Source organism: Heterodontus francisci, chromosome 13 (assembly GCF_036365525.1).
Source record: "Heterodontus francisci isolate sHetFra1 chromosome 13, sHetFra1.hap1, whole genome shotgun sequence".
Lineage (NCBI taxonomy): Eukaryota > Metazoa > Chordata > Chondrichthyes > Heterodontiformes > Heterodontidae > Heterodontus > Heterodontus francisci.
Window position 1 is genome coordinate 76,222,377 of NC_090383.1, and position 16,006 is coordinate 76,238,382.

The following is a 16,006-nucleotide window of genomic DNA, read 5'->3' on the forward strand; positions in this document are numbered from 1 at the left end:
TGACAATTCTGCAGGGAACCATGTCTTCTCTTGTCGATGGATCACTATGACTTTTGTCCGACCTGTTGAGGAGGTAATTCCACACCTGCATGCTTGTCATGTGTGATTTTCATTTTTCTTGTCTCGCCAATAACTTGTGTTGGATTGACGATGATGTCACCAAGTGATGGCTCAGAAGAGTTGTCTTTACTTGCCTTTTGAACGTGGCCTCTGCTGGGGATGGTAATCCTGTATCTAGGAATAAAAGCAAAATACTGCGGATGCTGGAAATCTGAAATAAAAACTAGAAATGCTGGAACCACTCAGCAGGTCTGGCAGCATCTGTGGAAAGAGAAGCAGAGTTAACGTTTCGGGTCAGTGACCCTTCTTTGGAACTGAGTGGTTTCTATATCTAGGAGTGTTATTCGTAAGTGCAAATTGCTATTTGGAGATCTTGGTTAGTTTCTCTGCACTTCAGAATACTATATGCACAATCCTTTCTGCAAGATCTTCTGCACAGTCTTGCCCAGTGTCCCTTTAGACCACAAGCCTTGCAGGTATCCCTGAAAGCAGGACAATTTCTTGGCTGGTGTATCAGACCGCACTTGCTGCATGTCATGCCCTGTCGAGGTATCTTGGTTACCTCGGCCACGGTTGTATCTACTCCAAATGCTTGTATGCACTGCCTGCTTGGAGCTATGGCTTCATACCTCCTGCCTTCCTTAAGGAGACCTTCGGTGTCGTATCCTTTTTCTTTATCCAAGATGTCTTTTTGGAACACCTCTATCGGGGTTGCCACAATTACCAGTTCCATTATCCTCTTGGACAATTCTGCATCTGAAAAATCACAGAGTTTCCCTTTCTCACAGCATCTGCTAACAAATTGATCATATATTTGGGCTGTTGCCTGTATGCCATCAGTTCCAATCAACGGATCCTGAAATTAACCTTGACCTTCAGCTGTCTTCTAACATTGTCCAGAGTTCAATGAGTTCTTCTGGTCTGCCTCTGACAGTCCAGAAGTGTTGATGCGATAGAGTCCTTCATTACCAATTGCAATTTTTATCTTTAATTGCTTACTTGTCAAGTCCTGTGACTGCAAGATCTAAGAAACACAACTCCATGTGCTATTTGAAAAGTTGGAACTCATGGAGGAGATAGAGTCATTGAGTTTTACAGCACAGAAACAGGTCCTTCAGCCCAATCTACCTGTGCTGCTGCCTTCAGTGATCTATGGACAAGTAAACCAAGGTCCCTCTGACCCTCTGTACTTCCTAGGGATCTTGAATCTTCCAGTTCATTGCTGGGTATTTTGTAGTCATGGTGTCAGAACTTATTGTGTACAAGAATTCTCTGCTGGAGCTTTCCCCTTTGATTGCTTTTTTTAAAAAAAGCTTTCCTTAAAGGAAAAAATAGTGCAGGATTGCTGTGCCTGCAGCATGGACCTCTGTCACGCCCTGAGCTCTGTGGCTGCAGTGTGGGCTTTCAGTCTGCGATTGGGAAAACTCCACCCACAAAGCTCTTTTGGTGGGAAAAACATGACACGCAATGGCGGTGCCGTACCGCAGCCCTGACTTGAACTGACTCCCTTTACGTTTTGCGAGCCTGATTCTGCCCAATTACTGCATTTTCTGCCAGCTACCGTTTGGACAAACAACCCCTTTCGTTTACTCACACTCTCCTAGTGTATCAATTTTTGAAGATTGTCTTCGAATTTGACCTCATTATGCTGCTGCTTTCTTCAACGCTCTGCAGTGTTTTCCTAAGCTTTATGGCTTTCCGTGCAAGAAACTGTTGTCCTCAATGTCGTGCTGGTAATTTCTGTCCCAAGTCGAACACCGTTATTGCCACGTTGAGCACCTCTGCATCGCTGCTACTCTGTTGTGTTCTGCTGCCACCATATTGTGCTATTGATTCCTCAACACAAACATACCAAACAATCTGAGGCTGAATGGTAAGTTGAATGAAAGGTTCTTTATTAAAAAAGAACAGACTTACAGGAGAGCTCTGAGATACATGTGCTGACTGTTGACTAACACTGCTGCAACTACTCTATCACATTTTCATTTTCAACAGTATGCTAACTAATACTCAAGCAGTTAAAGCGATATCACAACAAATTCCATTTTTTAAATTAACTTGTTAATTACAAAAATGACCTTCCTTCCTTCTTCTCCTCCATGGTCTCCCAAAAGTAGTCCTTTGTACAGCTTCCTTCAGAATAGAGCACAGGGAGAACAACTAAGGTTTTGTAGCCAGCCAGTTTTGTCAGTGCTGATAGGCGAGCAGGGCTGTATTAAGTTGTTTGATCATTTCCTTCTTCCCAGTTTAAACCTCTGTTGCCAAGGGATCCTGCTCATCAGTATTCTGCTATCAACAAAGCGTATCATAAGTGAGCTGAGGGATTTGAATATCAGAATGGCCTGCAAGTTAAAGCTACAGCATGTTACCATGCCAGGCTGTATTTCAATTCACAGATTGTAGTTGTATAATTATTTATCACAGTGTGTACTTTTAAAAATGCATTCAATGCTGAACAAATTCTGACAAACTTCTGTGATTTTTTTTCTTAAATCCGAATCCTGTCAGTCTTGATCCAGGGCATCTATTGCATTGTTGTTTCAAAATCATTTGTTGTTTGTATTGTAGCAGATACCCTTTTCATTTTAATATCTGGCTGGCTTAAAATTGACTTCATTCATAAAGACATTTGCAATTTGAATAGTTTTCAATGAGCTGTAACTGCAAAAGAAGCCCAAATAATATTTGGTGTTGTTTCTTTGGCTTCAATCTCTAAAGGAAAAAGGCTGTTAAAGCTAGTCCCAGACTACAATGTTTCCTTAGCTTAATAAATGACAGATACAATCACACTGGAACTCAGTTCTTTGAGATTAAAAAAATCAGACCTTTGAGTTGGTAAGTAACAACTTTGTCCAGCTGGGAAGTCTAATCACATTTCACTGCAATTTGGGACTTGAAAATGGTTTCAGAGAATACATACATTGTTTAACATTTATTTTAACCTTTGTAAAAATTGTATGGTTTGAGTCAGAAGTCTAAAAGACTATAAACTCACTTTCACTTGCTGTACTGCAATAGATGTTCCCTAAATAAGCTTCTGCACTAAATGTTCTGTTTGGCTTTCGGCATTATGATTTGTCTTCAGATGGACTGTACCTATTTAACAAGATCAGTGATGTAGTTGGATGCCTGAATTGCCATGGTGGCAATGGTTTTGATTATTTCCAACCTTTATTGGCATGTTCTGGTCTATTGTGTTTTTTAACAAATATATCTATCTCAACTTGGATGTTATGCCAATGGAAAATTAATCTAACTTTCCAAAAAATAAATTCTGAATAAAATTTGCTTTGTCTAAACATAGCTTCTATATTTTGTAATTACAACCTAGATATTAATTATTATGAGGACAAGAAACTGAAAGAGATGCTTTTGTATTTTCAAATGAATCAGCAATTTGTGGATGATAAATGATTATTATAATACTAGTCGATCTCCCATGGCAATGTATGCAGAGTCAAGACCAAGTGTAGTCTTCAGGTGAAGCAGGTTAGAGGGTAAGGAACAATTGGGGCAGGGTATGCAAATATAATTCAGTCCCCATTATAAAGTCATACATTATGCTCTTATTTTTGTATAATATTTGATATTTTATAGCTAAATTAGAGAATTACAGAAGTAGAGTTATTGGGATTTTAGGGGCTGAATTTTACCACCCACCGATGTTGGGGGTTGTGGAGGGGGGGCCTGGAATATTCTTCCGGGAGAGGCCCACCACGCCTCCTGATGCCGGAAAGGCTCCACCGCATTTTACCGGAGGCAGTAAAGCCTCAGGGTGGCCCCCTTGCCGCTCGGCTGCAGAGCCTTAATCTCAATATGCTGATGACATTAAAATAAATGAATAATCACCCACCTGGTAGCGACAGCCGTCTCACACTGATATTCCAGCTGTTGGCCGGAACTTCCATACCGTTGGATCTCTGTATCTCTGTTCGGAGATCCGAGGTGTGACACTGGTGGGGGAGGGGGGGTCTTTATACAGCCTTTTTGTTTCTCCTCTTCTGCGTCTGACTCTTTGCTCTTTAGCTGATTTCGCTGTAAACCTCTTTGCTTCAAATAAAGCATTTGGAATTTTTCCTCAAGCTTTTCTAAAAATCCTTTTGAATAACTAAGCTGAAATTGTCAGAATCTAAAAAAATGCATTCCACCAATACTGATAAATCCTGGCAGATTGAGTACACAGCACATGTTCAGATTGCACAATCGAACAGCTCTGGGCAAAAATATTAAGTTCAAGTCCAGGCTTTTGTGAGACACTGAAGCCATCAAGTCAAAACTTCAAGGAATTAAAATGCATATAATATTATTCAATGGATAAATGTAATTGTGTTATTGTGAAATATGTATTTTTGGATTTACACTTCCTTGAGTGTGGAAGATTGAGATGATCTAATTGAACTGTTTAAAATGATTGAACGATTTGATAGGGAGAAACTATTTCCTCTGTTGGGAGAGTCCAGAACAAGGGGCATAACCTTCAAATTAGAGCTAGGCAGTTCAAGGGTGATGCCAGAAAGCGAATCTTCACACAAGGGGTAATGGAAATCAACTGTCCTCCAAAAAGCTGTTGAGACTAAGTTAATTGAAAATTTCAAAACAGAGATTGTTAGGTTTTTATTAGGCAAGGGTATTAAGCATTATGGATCCAAGGCCAGTGGATGGACATCAGCAGTGGGCTCTTCAAACCCAGCCCCATATGATAAAAAAAGCATTGCATTGGACTAATTCTCCCTTGCAAAACTTGCATCATTCTTTTTTAGCATTTAACCATGCAACCTGAAGCTTTGAAGATATCTGTTGAATTTATTTATTTTTTTATTTTATTTAGAGATACAGCATTGAAACACGCCCTTCGGCCCACCGAGTCTGTGCCGACCATCAACCACCCATTTATACTAATCCTACACCAATTCCATATTCCTACCACATCCCCACCTGTCCCTATATTCCCCTACCACCTACCTATACTAGGGGCAATTTATAATGGCCAATTTACCTATCAACCTGCAAGTCTTTGGCATGTGGGAGGAAACCGGAGCACCCGGAGGAAACCCACGCAGACACAGGGAGAACTTGCAAACTCCACACAGGCAGTACCCAGAATTGAACCCGGGTTGCTGGAGCTGTGAGGCTGCGGTGCTAACCACTGCGCCAATTTGTGGAGTAACAAAGGAGAAGTTCAATATGGAAGTTCATTAGACGTGAAATATGCCTGTTTATTAGAATTGTGAAAGATACCTGTTCTACTCACTAATGACTTTGCACTCTTAAGTAATGCAGTGTCCTGATAACAAAAAATGGATTTATGTCTCTATTGAATTTTTAACTTGTATTTTGTATTGTTAGAAATATCATGTCAGGACATAAAGTCCAAAGTCACACACGGAAAAGCCACCAGCTCAGAACACAGACAGGATGACTACAGTACATTTCATGGCATTGATTAGATCACCTCTCAACCTACTAAACCCAGGGAATATAAGATGCATTAATAATAACCCATCAAACCCCAGTATTATTCTGGTAAAAATTGAATGTAGTGCTCCAGATGGGACTCACCAAAGATTTGCCCAACAGAAGCATAACTTTCTCCCCTTTGTACTCCTGGCCCCTTGTGAAAAAGGCCAACATCCTATTAGTCTTTTTGATTGTACTTTGTGCCTGTGCTCTAACTTTAATAATTTGTGAGCCTGGACATCCAAATCCTAAAATGAAATTGTGACTGGGGACTCAGTTGTAGCTTTATTGGACACGCTAAGCCATCATTCATCATCTATGTACTGTGATAAGGCTGAGTTGTAATTGTACTGCAGAGCAGATCTGTGTCTTTTGTGTTTGGAGTAGATGTTGCAGTGTTCAGTACTACATTGCTACTCAGTCACTTGGAAATACAGTACAGGTGATTAATGACCATCTCTCAACACAGCGAGCTGTTTAGAATCTTTCATTTTTGCCAATGGAAGCTGAATATACTGTAATATCTTTTTCACCTTCATTGTTCCAACGTGGAAAATCGCCTATATTCCAGCTCTCATCGGTAATGACCTCATGGTACTGGTTATTGCAGGTCCTATATTAGTCAGCCAGGATTGGTATTGACTTTGCAAGCACAACACTGCAAATTTCTCTTGCTCTCAGCTATACATCAAGGTTAACAGGGGAGCCAAAAAGCTACACTTTTAAAGATGGTCACCCAAGGGTTTGCCGGAGAAACTCAAGTGGCTGAGAAATCTAAATGGCACCTGATTGAAACTGATGACCAGTGAGAAGTGAGCATCTGAATTTCTGTAAAACCTCTTTAGAAAGGTAGAGCATTCTGTATTGGCATTGTGAATAGTCTGTGCTGCATTTTACATATTCCTCTGACCACAGGGATTTCACATTTAAAACATTAAATCAATTACTTAGTCCATCGTAATAGGATTGGACCTTTATAAGGTAGTTCTAAGGATTTTGACTTATTTGCATATCTGACAGCCAAGGTAAGGTCATCATCTCATCCAAACTTGAATACAAAAGCAACAAAGTCTGGAATTCTGACCTCGGTATTGTCTGGTCAGTGGAGCAATGGCTACATTTGCAGGTTATATATCAAAATCTTATATAGGACAGTTAGGTAAGATCTGATTGCATTGCACGTGAATACAAACCTTCAAGATTGGAACTTCGAAGAACAAAGAAAATTACAGCACAGGAACAGGCCCTTCGGCCCTCCAAGCCTGTGCCGATCCAGATCCTCTATCTAAACATGACGCCTATTTTCTAAGGGTCTGTATCTCTTTACTTCCTGCCCATTCATGTATCTGTCTAGATACATCTTAAAAGACGCTATCGTGCCCGCGTCTACCACCTCCGCTGGAAACGCGTTCCAGGCACCCACCACCCTCTGCGTAAAGAACTTTCCACGCATATCCCCCCTAAACTTTTCCCCTTTCACTTTGAACTCGTGACCCCTAGTAATTGAATCCCCCACTCTGGGGAAAAAGCTTCTTGCTATCCAACCTGTCTATACCTCTCATGATTTTGTACACCTCAATCAGGTCCCCCCTCAACCTCCGTCTTTCTAATGAAAATAATCCTAATCTACTCAACCTCTCTTCATAGCTAGCGCCCTCCATACCAGGCAACATCCTGGTGAACCTCCTCTGCACCCTCTCCAAAGCATCCACATCCTTTTGGTAATGTGGCGACCAGAACTGCACGCAGTATTCCAAATGTGGCCGAACCAAAGTCCTATACAACTGTACCATGACCTGCCAACTCTTGTACTCAATACCCTGTCCGATGAAGGAAAGCATGCCGTATGCCTTCTTGACCACTCTATTGACCTGCGTTGCCACCTTCAGGGAACAATGGACCTGAACACCCAAATCTCTCTGTACATCAATTTTCCCCAGGACTTTTCCATTTACTGTATAGTTCACTCTTGAATTGGATCTTCCAAAATGCATCACCTTGCATTTGCCCTGATTGAACTCCATCTGCCATTTCTCTGCCCAACTCTCCAATCTATCTAAATTCTGCTGTATTCTCTGACAGTCCCCTTCACTATCTGCTACTCCACCAATCTTAGTGTCATCTGCAAACTTGCTAATCAGACCACCTATACTTTCCTCCAAATCATTTATGTATATCACAAACAACAGTGGTCCCAGCACGGATCCCTGTGGAACACCACTGGTCACACGTCTCCATTTTGAGAAACTCCCTTCCACTGCTACTCTCTGTCTCCTGTTGCCCAGCCAGTTCTTTATCCATCTAGCTAGTACACCCTGGACCCCATGCGCCTTCACTTTCTCCATCAGCCTACCATGGGGAACCTTATCAAACGCCTTACTGAAGTCCATGTATATGACATCTACAGCCTTTCCCTCATCAATCAACTTTGTCACTTCCTCAAAGAATTCTATTAAGTTGGTAAGACATGACCTTCCCTGCACAAAACCATGTTGCCTATCACTGATAAGCCCATTTTCTTCCAAATGGGAATAGATCCTATCCCTCAGTAACTTCTCCAGCAGCTTCCCTACCACTGACGTCAGGCTCACCGGTCTATAATTACCTGGATTATCCCTGCTACCCTTCTTAAACAAGGGGACAACATTAGCAATTCTCCAGTCCTCCGGGACCTCACCCGTGTTTAAGGATGCTGCAAAGATAACTGTTAAGGCCCCAGCTATTTCCTCTCTCGCTTCCCTCAGTAACCTGGGATAGATCCCATATGGACCTGGGGACTTGTCCACCTTAATGCCTTTTAGAATACCCAACACTTCCTCCCTCCTTATGCCAACTTGACCTAGAGTAATCAAACATCTGTTCCTAACCTCAACATCCTTCATGTCCCTCTCCTCGGTGAATACCGATGCAAAGTACTCGTTTAGAATCTCACCCATTTTCTCTGACTCCACGCATAACTTTCCCCTTTGTCCTTGAGTGGGCCAATCCTTTCTCTAGTTACCCTCTTGCTCCTTATATATGAATAAAAGGCTTTGGGATTTTCCTTAACCCTGTTTGCTAAAGATATTTCATGACCCCTTTTAGCCCTCTTAATTCCTCGTTTCAGATTGGGCCTACATTCCCGATATTCTTTCAAAGCTTCGTCTTTCTTCAGCCACCGAGACCTTATGTATGCTTCCTTTTTCCTCTTAGCTAGTCTCACAATTTCACCTGTCATCCATGGTTCCCTAATCTTGCCATTTCTATCCCTCATTTTCACAGGAACATGTCTCTCCTGCACGCTAATCAACCTCTCTTTAAAAGCCTCCCACATATCACATGTGGACTTACCTTCAAACAGCTGCTCCCAATCTACATTCCCCAGCTCCTGCCGAATTTTGGTATAGTTGGCCTTCCCCCAATTTAGCACTCTTCCTTTAGGACCACTCTCGTCTTTGTCCATGAGTATTTTAAAGCTTACGGAATTGTGATCACTATTCCCAAAGTAGTCCCCTACTGAAACTTCAACCACCTGGCCGGGCTCATTCCCCAACACCAGGTCCAGTATGGCCCCTTTCCGAGTTGGACTATTTACATACTGCTCTAGAAAGCCCTCCTGGATGCTCCTGACAAATTCTGCTCCATCTAAACCTCTAACACTAAGTGAATCCCAGTCAATGTTGGGAAAATTAAAATCTCCTATCACCACCACCCTGTTGCTCCTACATCTTTCCATAATCTGTTTACATATTTGTACCTCTATCTCACGCTCGCTGTTGGGAGGCCTGTAGTATAGCCCCAACATTGTTACCGCACCCTTCCTATTTCTGAGTTCTGCCCATATTGCCTCACTGCTCGAGTCCTCCATAGTGCCCTCCTTCAGCACAGCTGTGATATCCTCTTTGACCAGTAATGCAACTCCTCCACCCCTTTTGCCTCCCTCTCTATCCCGCCTGAAGCATCGATATCCTGGGATATTTAGTTGCCAATCATGTCCTTCCCTCAACCAAGTCTCAGTAATAGCAATAACATCATACTCCCAGGTACTAATCCAAGCCCTAAGTTCATCTGCCTTACCTACTACACTTCTTGCATTAAAACAAATGCACCTCAGACCACCACTCCCTTTGTGTTCATCATCTGCTCCCTGCCTACTCTTCCCCTTAGTCACGCTGACTTCATTATCTAGTTCCTTACAGGCTTTCGTTACTACCTCCTTACTGTCCACTGACCTCCTCATTTGGTTCCCATCCCCCTGTCACATTAGTTTAAACCCTCCCCAACAGCATTAGCAAAAGCACTCCCAAGGACATTGGTTCCAGTCCGGCCCAGGTGTAGACCGTCCAATTTGTAATAGTCCCACCTCCCCCAGAACCGGTCCCAATGTCCCAAAAATCTGAACCCCTCCTTCCTGCACCATCTCTCAAGCCATGCATTCATCCTGACTATTCTTTCATTTCTACTCTGACTATCACGTGGCACTGGTAGCAATCCTGAGATTATTACCTCTGAGGTCCTACTTTTTAACTTGGCTCCTAACTCCCTAAATTCTGCTTGTAGGACCTCATCCCGTTTTTCGCCGATCTGAAACATCCCTGACCCGTGCACCTGGGAGGCAACATACCATTCGGAAGTCTCGTTTTCGACCACAGAACCGCCTATCTACTCCCCTTACAATCGAATCCCCGATGACTATAGCCCTTCCACTCTTTTTCCCGCCCTTCTGAACAGCAGAGCCAGCCACGGTGCCATGAACCTGGCTACTGCTGCCTTTCCCTGGTGAGCCATCTCCCTCAACAGTATACTTGTTTTGGAGGGAGATGACCGCAGGGGACTTCTGCGCTGCCTTCCTGCTCTTTCTCTGCCTTTTGGTCACCCATTCCCTTTGTCCCTCAGCAATCCTAATCTGCGGTGTGACCAATTCGCTAAACATGCTATCCACGACCTCCTCAGCATCGCGCATGCTCCAAAGTGAGTCCATCCGCAGCTCCAGAGCCGTTATGCGGTCTAACAAGAGCTGCAGCTGGACACACTTCCTGCACGTGAAGGAGTCAGGGACATCAGCCGTGTCCCTGAGCTCCCACATTGAGCAAGAGGAGCATGACATGGGTCTGAGATCTCCTGCCATTTTTAATCTTAAGCTTAACTTAGTTAAATGAAAAAGGAACGAAAAGTTTTTACCAATCACACGATAAAAAAAAGAGAAATAGAAAAAGCCTTACCTTATCTACACACCACCGAGTCCTTTTTTTTGGTTAGAGGAGGAGGGCGGGTGGGAGACACTACCCGTGTAGTGTCTCAGGTTCAGAAACGGCCCAAATATATAGGGTTTTACTTACCCAGCAGCCCCCTGGTCTCCGCCGAAAACAAATGGAAATTAAGTTTACTTTGAAACTGACCTTCCTAGCTGATCACTCGCTCGCACTCTCTGCTCCCGAATAAGCTGCTGCAATGAAAGGCAAGTTATTTTAAACGGCCCAAATATATAGGGTTTTACTTACCCAGCAGCCCCCTTGTCTCCGCCGAAAACAAATGGAAATTAAGTTTACTTTGAAACTGACCTTCCTAGCTGATCACTCGCTCGCACTCTCTGCTCCCGAATAAGCTGCTGCAATGAAAGGCAAGTTATTTTAAACGGCCCAAATATATAGGGTTTTACTTACCCAGCAGCCCCCTGGTCTCCACCGAAAACAAAAGGAAATTAAGTTTACTTTGAAACTGACCTTCCTAGCTGATCACTCGCTCGCACTCTCTGCTCCCGAATAAGCTGCTGCAATGAAAGGCAAGTTATTTTAAACGGCCCAAATATATAGGGTTTTACTTACCCAGCAGCCCCCTGGTCTCTGCCGAAAACAAAAGGAAATTAAGTTTACTTTGAAACTGACCTTCCTAGCTGATCACTCGCTCGCACTCTGCTCCCGAATAAGCTGCTGCAATGAAAGGCAAGTTATTTTAAACGGCCCAAATATATAGGGTTTTACTTACCCAGCAGCCCCCTGGTCTCCGCCGAAAACAAAAGGAAATTAAGTTTACTTTGAAACTGACCTTCCCAGCTGATCACTCGCTCGCACTCTCTGCTCCCGAATAAGCTGCTGCAATGAAAGGCAAGTTATTTTAAACGGCCCAAATATATAGGGTTTTACTTACCCAGCAGCCCCCTGGTCTCCGCCGAAAACAAAAGGAAATTAAGTTTACTTTGAAACTGACCTTCCTAGCTGATCACTCGCTCGCACTCTCTGCTCCCGAATAAGCTGCTGCAATGAAAGGCAAGTTATTTTAAACGGCCCAAATATATAGGGTTTTACTTACCCAGCAGCCCCCTGGTCTCCGCCGAAAACAAAAGGAAATTAAGTTTACTTTGAAACTGACCTTCCCAGCTGATCACTCGCTCGCACTCTCTGCTCCCGAATAAGCTGCTGCAATGAAAGGAACCTTCAAGGTTCGGAACCTAATGTAGTATCTATTTTAAAGAGCAGTGTGCCATTTCATAATGATGTATTAAATTTGTGTATCTAATTTTACTCAGAAAATATTATATTGTATAGTAGGCTCCTACTTTTAAGTCACCTGTCCAGACACAATCCCACTATAGTCCTTGCAATATTTATATTGATTGAAGTTGGGATAGGGTTTCAGTGGAGGCATTTAGTCCTTTTGTACAGTTATTTTAAAGGAGAAAATTCCAAGCCAAAACTAAACAGAAGTACTTCATTTTTACACACCAAAGTGAGACTCCTGTCCACAAAAAGTGCAAGGTCTCACATTCTCCCCCATATTGTTCTCCACTAAGCTAGAAAACTTGGATGTTTGAGTTCTTTAAAGTTACCAGAGCTATTAAAGACTAATTCCCGATTAGTGCAAAAAAAAGGTCTGTTGCCTGATTAGCCAAAAGGGAGAAGCTTTTTCAGTCCTCCAGTACCAGCAAGTTTACAGAGCTTTGCAGGGACTTTTATACTCTCCCCCATGGTGGGTTTGGAGGTGAAGACAGCATAAAATCGGGTGGGATGGTGGCGGGGGTGGGGAGAGGGCGGTCCCTCCACCATCCCACTTCCGCCAAAATTTAGTCAGGGGCGCCGCCAATTGAGGTCCCTAACTGGGAAATTAATACCCAATTAAGGGCCTCTACCCCCCCACTCCCCAACCCCGCAGCTTCAATTATCGGGGGGCAGGCGGCCCTGTTGCCACACAGGAAGCATGGCATGGAAAACCATGCAGACTGCTTCCTGGCTCCAGGTAGTGGGGTGGATCACTCATTAAAAGGCACTTAGTGCCTGAAAAAGGGATCCAGCATCGGGAAGGGAGAGAGGGCCCCTCTGAGGGCCACTCATCCGGCCCTTGCTGTCGACTTTCCTCCCCCTCGACCAGCACCCCGCAAAACCCCTTCCACTCTGACCTACCTCAGGCATGTTTCTAGAGACTCTCCTGGACCTCCATGGTGGCGCTGCAGTTGCCGGCCTTTGATTGGCCGACAGCTCTACAAATGTGGGACTTCCTGCGCCAAGGACCTTGATTCCGTGGAAGGCCTGTCACTGTCCAGTTAACTGCCTGATTAGCACTAAATTCAGTGCACCTTCCATAGAAGAGGTGATGGCGTCAGTTTCTCCGAATGTCAAAACCCTTGCTGCCAGCATAAAGTTCCGCCCCGAAGTTGAAATCAGCTTTTGGCATAAATAGAGACATAGAGTCATTTACAGCATAGAAGGAGGCCATTCAGCCATCGAGTCCATGCCGGCTCTCCATGGATCTATCCAGTCAGTCCCATTAATGCACTCAATCCCCATAGCCCTACACGTTTATTTTCTTCCAGTGACCATCCAATTTCCTTTTGAAATCATTGATTGTCTTCGCTTCCACCATCCTTGTGGGCAGCGTGTTTCAGGGCATTACCACCCACTGCGTAAAAAAGTTCTTCCTCACATTCCCCCTGCATCTCTTGCCAAAAACCTTCAATCTGTGTCCTCTAATCCTTGTACCATTCATTAATGGGAACAGTTTTTCCTTGTCTAACTTAACTAATCCTGTCATAATCTTGTACACCTCTATTAAATCTCCCCTCAATGTCCTTTGCTTTAAGAAGAATAAACCCAGCTTTTCCAACCTAACCTTGTAACTAAAACCCCCCATCCCTGGAGCAATTCTGATAAATCTCTGCACCCTCTCAAGGACCCTTACATCCTTCCTAAAGTATGGTGACCAGAAATAGATGCTGTACTCCAGTTGGGGCCTAACCAGAGCTTTTTAAAGGTTCAGCATAACCTCCGTACTTTTGTACTCAATGTGTCTATTTATGAAGCCCAAGATCCCATATGCTTTACTAACCACTCTCTCAATATGTTCTGTCACCTTCAAAGATTGATTCATATGCACCCCCAGGTCCCTCTGTTACTGCACACTCTTTAAAACTGTGCCATTAAGTATATATTGCCTCTCCCTATTCCTTCTGCCAAAATGCATCACCTCACACTTGGGGTCAGCATTAAATTCATCTGTTACAAGTCTGTCCACTCTGCTAGCCTATCTATGTCCTGTTACAGGCGGTTCATATCATCCTCACTGTTTGCCACACCTCCAAGTTTGGTATCATCAGCAAATTTTGAAATTCTACTCTGTATTCCAAGATCCAAGTCATTTATATATAGCAAAAAAAGCAGTGGTCCTTGCACTGAACCTTGGGGAACACCACTGTCCACTATCCTCTAGCTTAAAAAAGAATCATTTACTATGACTCGCTGTTTTCTGTCCTTAAGCCAATTTTTTATCCAGTTGGACACTGACCCTTCTATTCGATGAGCCTCAATTTTGTTAACCAGCCTTTTATGTGGTACCTTATCAAACACTTTCTTAAAATGCATATAGACAACATCCACTGCATTTCCTTCATCTATTACTTCATCAAAAAATTCAATTAGATTAATCAAGCATGATCTCCCTTTTACAAATCCATCCTGTCTCTCCTTAATTAACTTGAACCTTTCTAGGTGTCTGTTGATTTTTTCCCCCTGATTATTGTTTCTAAAACCTTACCCACCACTGATGTTACACTAACTGGCCTGTAGTTACTAGGACTGTCCTTCCACCCTTTCTTGAATAAAAGTGTCACATTTGCCACTCTCCAATCCTCTGGCATCTCTTCCGTATCTAGAGAAGATTGGAAGATTATGGCAAGCCCTTCCGAATTCTCCACCCCAACTTCCTTTTGCAACATGGGATGCAAGCCATCTAGACCAGGTGACTTATCTATCCTATTCATAGCCAGCCTTTTTAGGATCTCCCCCTCTCAACTTTTAACCCTATCCATTTCCTCTCTCTGCTTCTACTGATATTTTGTCAGATTCCACTTTCTTAGTAAACACTGATACAAAGTACTCATTAAGTATATTAGCCTTGCCCTGTACCTCTAAGCATATATTACCCTCTTTGTCCCTAATAGGCCCCACTCCACCTCTTGTTACCCGCTTACTATTGACATGCTGGTAGAATATTTTTGGGTTTCCTTTTATGTTGCCTGCCATTCTACTCTCATATTCTCTCTTTGCCAGTCTTATTTTCCTCTTCTCCTCCCCTCTCAACTTATTGTCTATAGCCTGGCTCTCACTCGAAGAATTCACCTGGCATGCATAATACACCCTCTTTTTTTGTTTCATCATAATCTCTATTTCCCTCATCATCCAAGGAGCCCCGTTTTTGGTTCCTTTACCTTTTGCTCTTGTTGTAATATATCTAGCCTGTACCTGAAGAACTTCTTCCTTAAAGATAACCCACTGTTCTGATACAGGTCTTCCTGTCAGTCTTTGGCTCCATTTTACTGTGGTTGGATCTCTTCTCAACATGCTGAAATTAGCTCTAGACGTTCTACTTGCATTTCTGCATTACCAATCTAAACCTTATGATGCGATGATCACTCTTACCCAAGTACTCCCCAACAGACACTTGGTCCATTTGGCCCAGCTCATTTCCCAGCACCAGATCCAGCAATGTCTTCTTTCTAATTGGGCTGAGACTGATCAAGGAAGTTCTCCTGAACACAATCCAGAAATTCCTTCCCTTCCTTATTCTTTACTCTAAAATTATCCCAATTGATAATTAGGTAAGTAAAATCCCCCAATATCACCACTCTATAGTTCTTGCATATCTCTGTGATTTTCCTGCAGATTTGCTCCTCTATCTCTCTATCTCACTATTTGGAGGACTGTAGAATACCCCTAGTAGCTTGCTCATATCATTTTTGCTTCTCGACTCTAACAAAATGGATTCTGTATTTGCCCCTTAAGAACATCCTCCCTTTCCAACACTACAGTGTCCTCCCTTTTTCCTTTTTTATCTTTTCTGAACACTTAATATGCTTGTATCCTCGCACTAGAGTTTATGAAACTGTCAAATGTAAAAGTTCCATAAAGAACTCAGCCTAATTTTTTATTTTATAAGGACATTCTTTCTTGGAAGAAGCCAGTTTATAGAATGTGTGATTAAAAAAATAACTACAGCTTGTATCTATATAGTGCCTTTAATG

The 16,006-nt window shown here is 42.9% G+C and overlaps 1 protein-coding gene across 1 annotated transcript in view; it reads left to right on the forward strand.

The window, feature by feature from the left end:
- vash2 (vasohibin 2) overlaps positions 1–16,006 on the forward strand; it is a 151,611-nt gene that overhangs the window by 36,931 nt on the left and 98,674 nt on the right. The window contains exon 3 of the mRNA XM_068045008.1: positions 2,839–2,895. Within this exon, the coding sequence (XP_067901109.1) occupies positions 2,839–2,895 (57 nt within the window). The remainder of the gene's footprint in view (positions 1–2,838; positions 2,896–16,006) is intronic.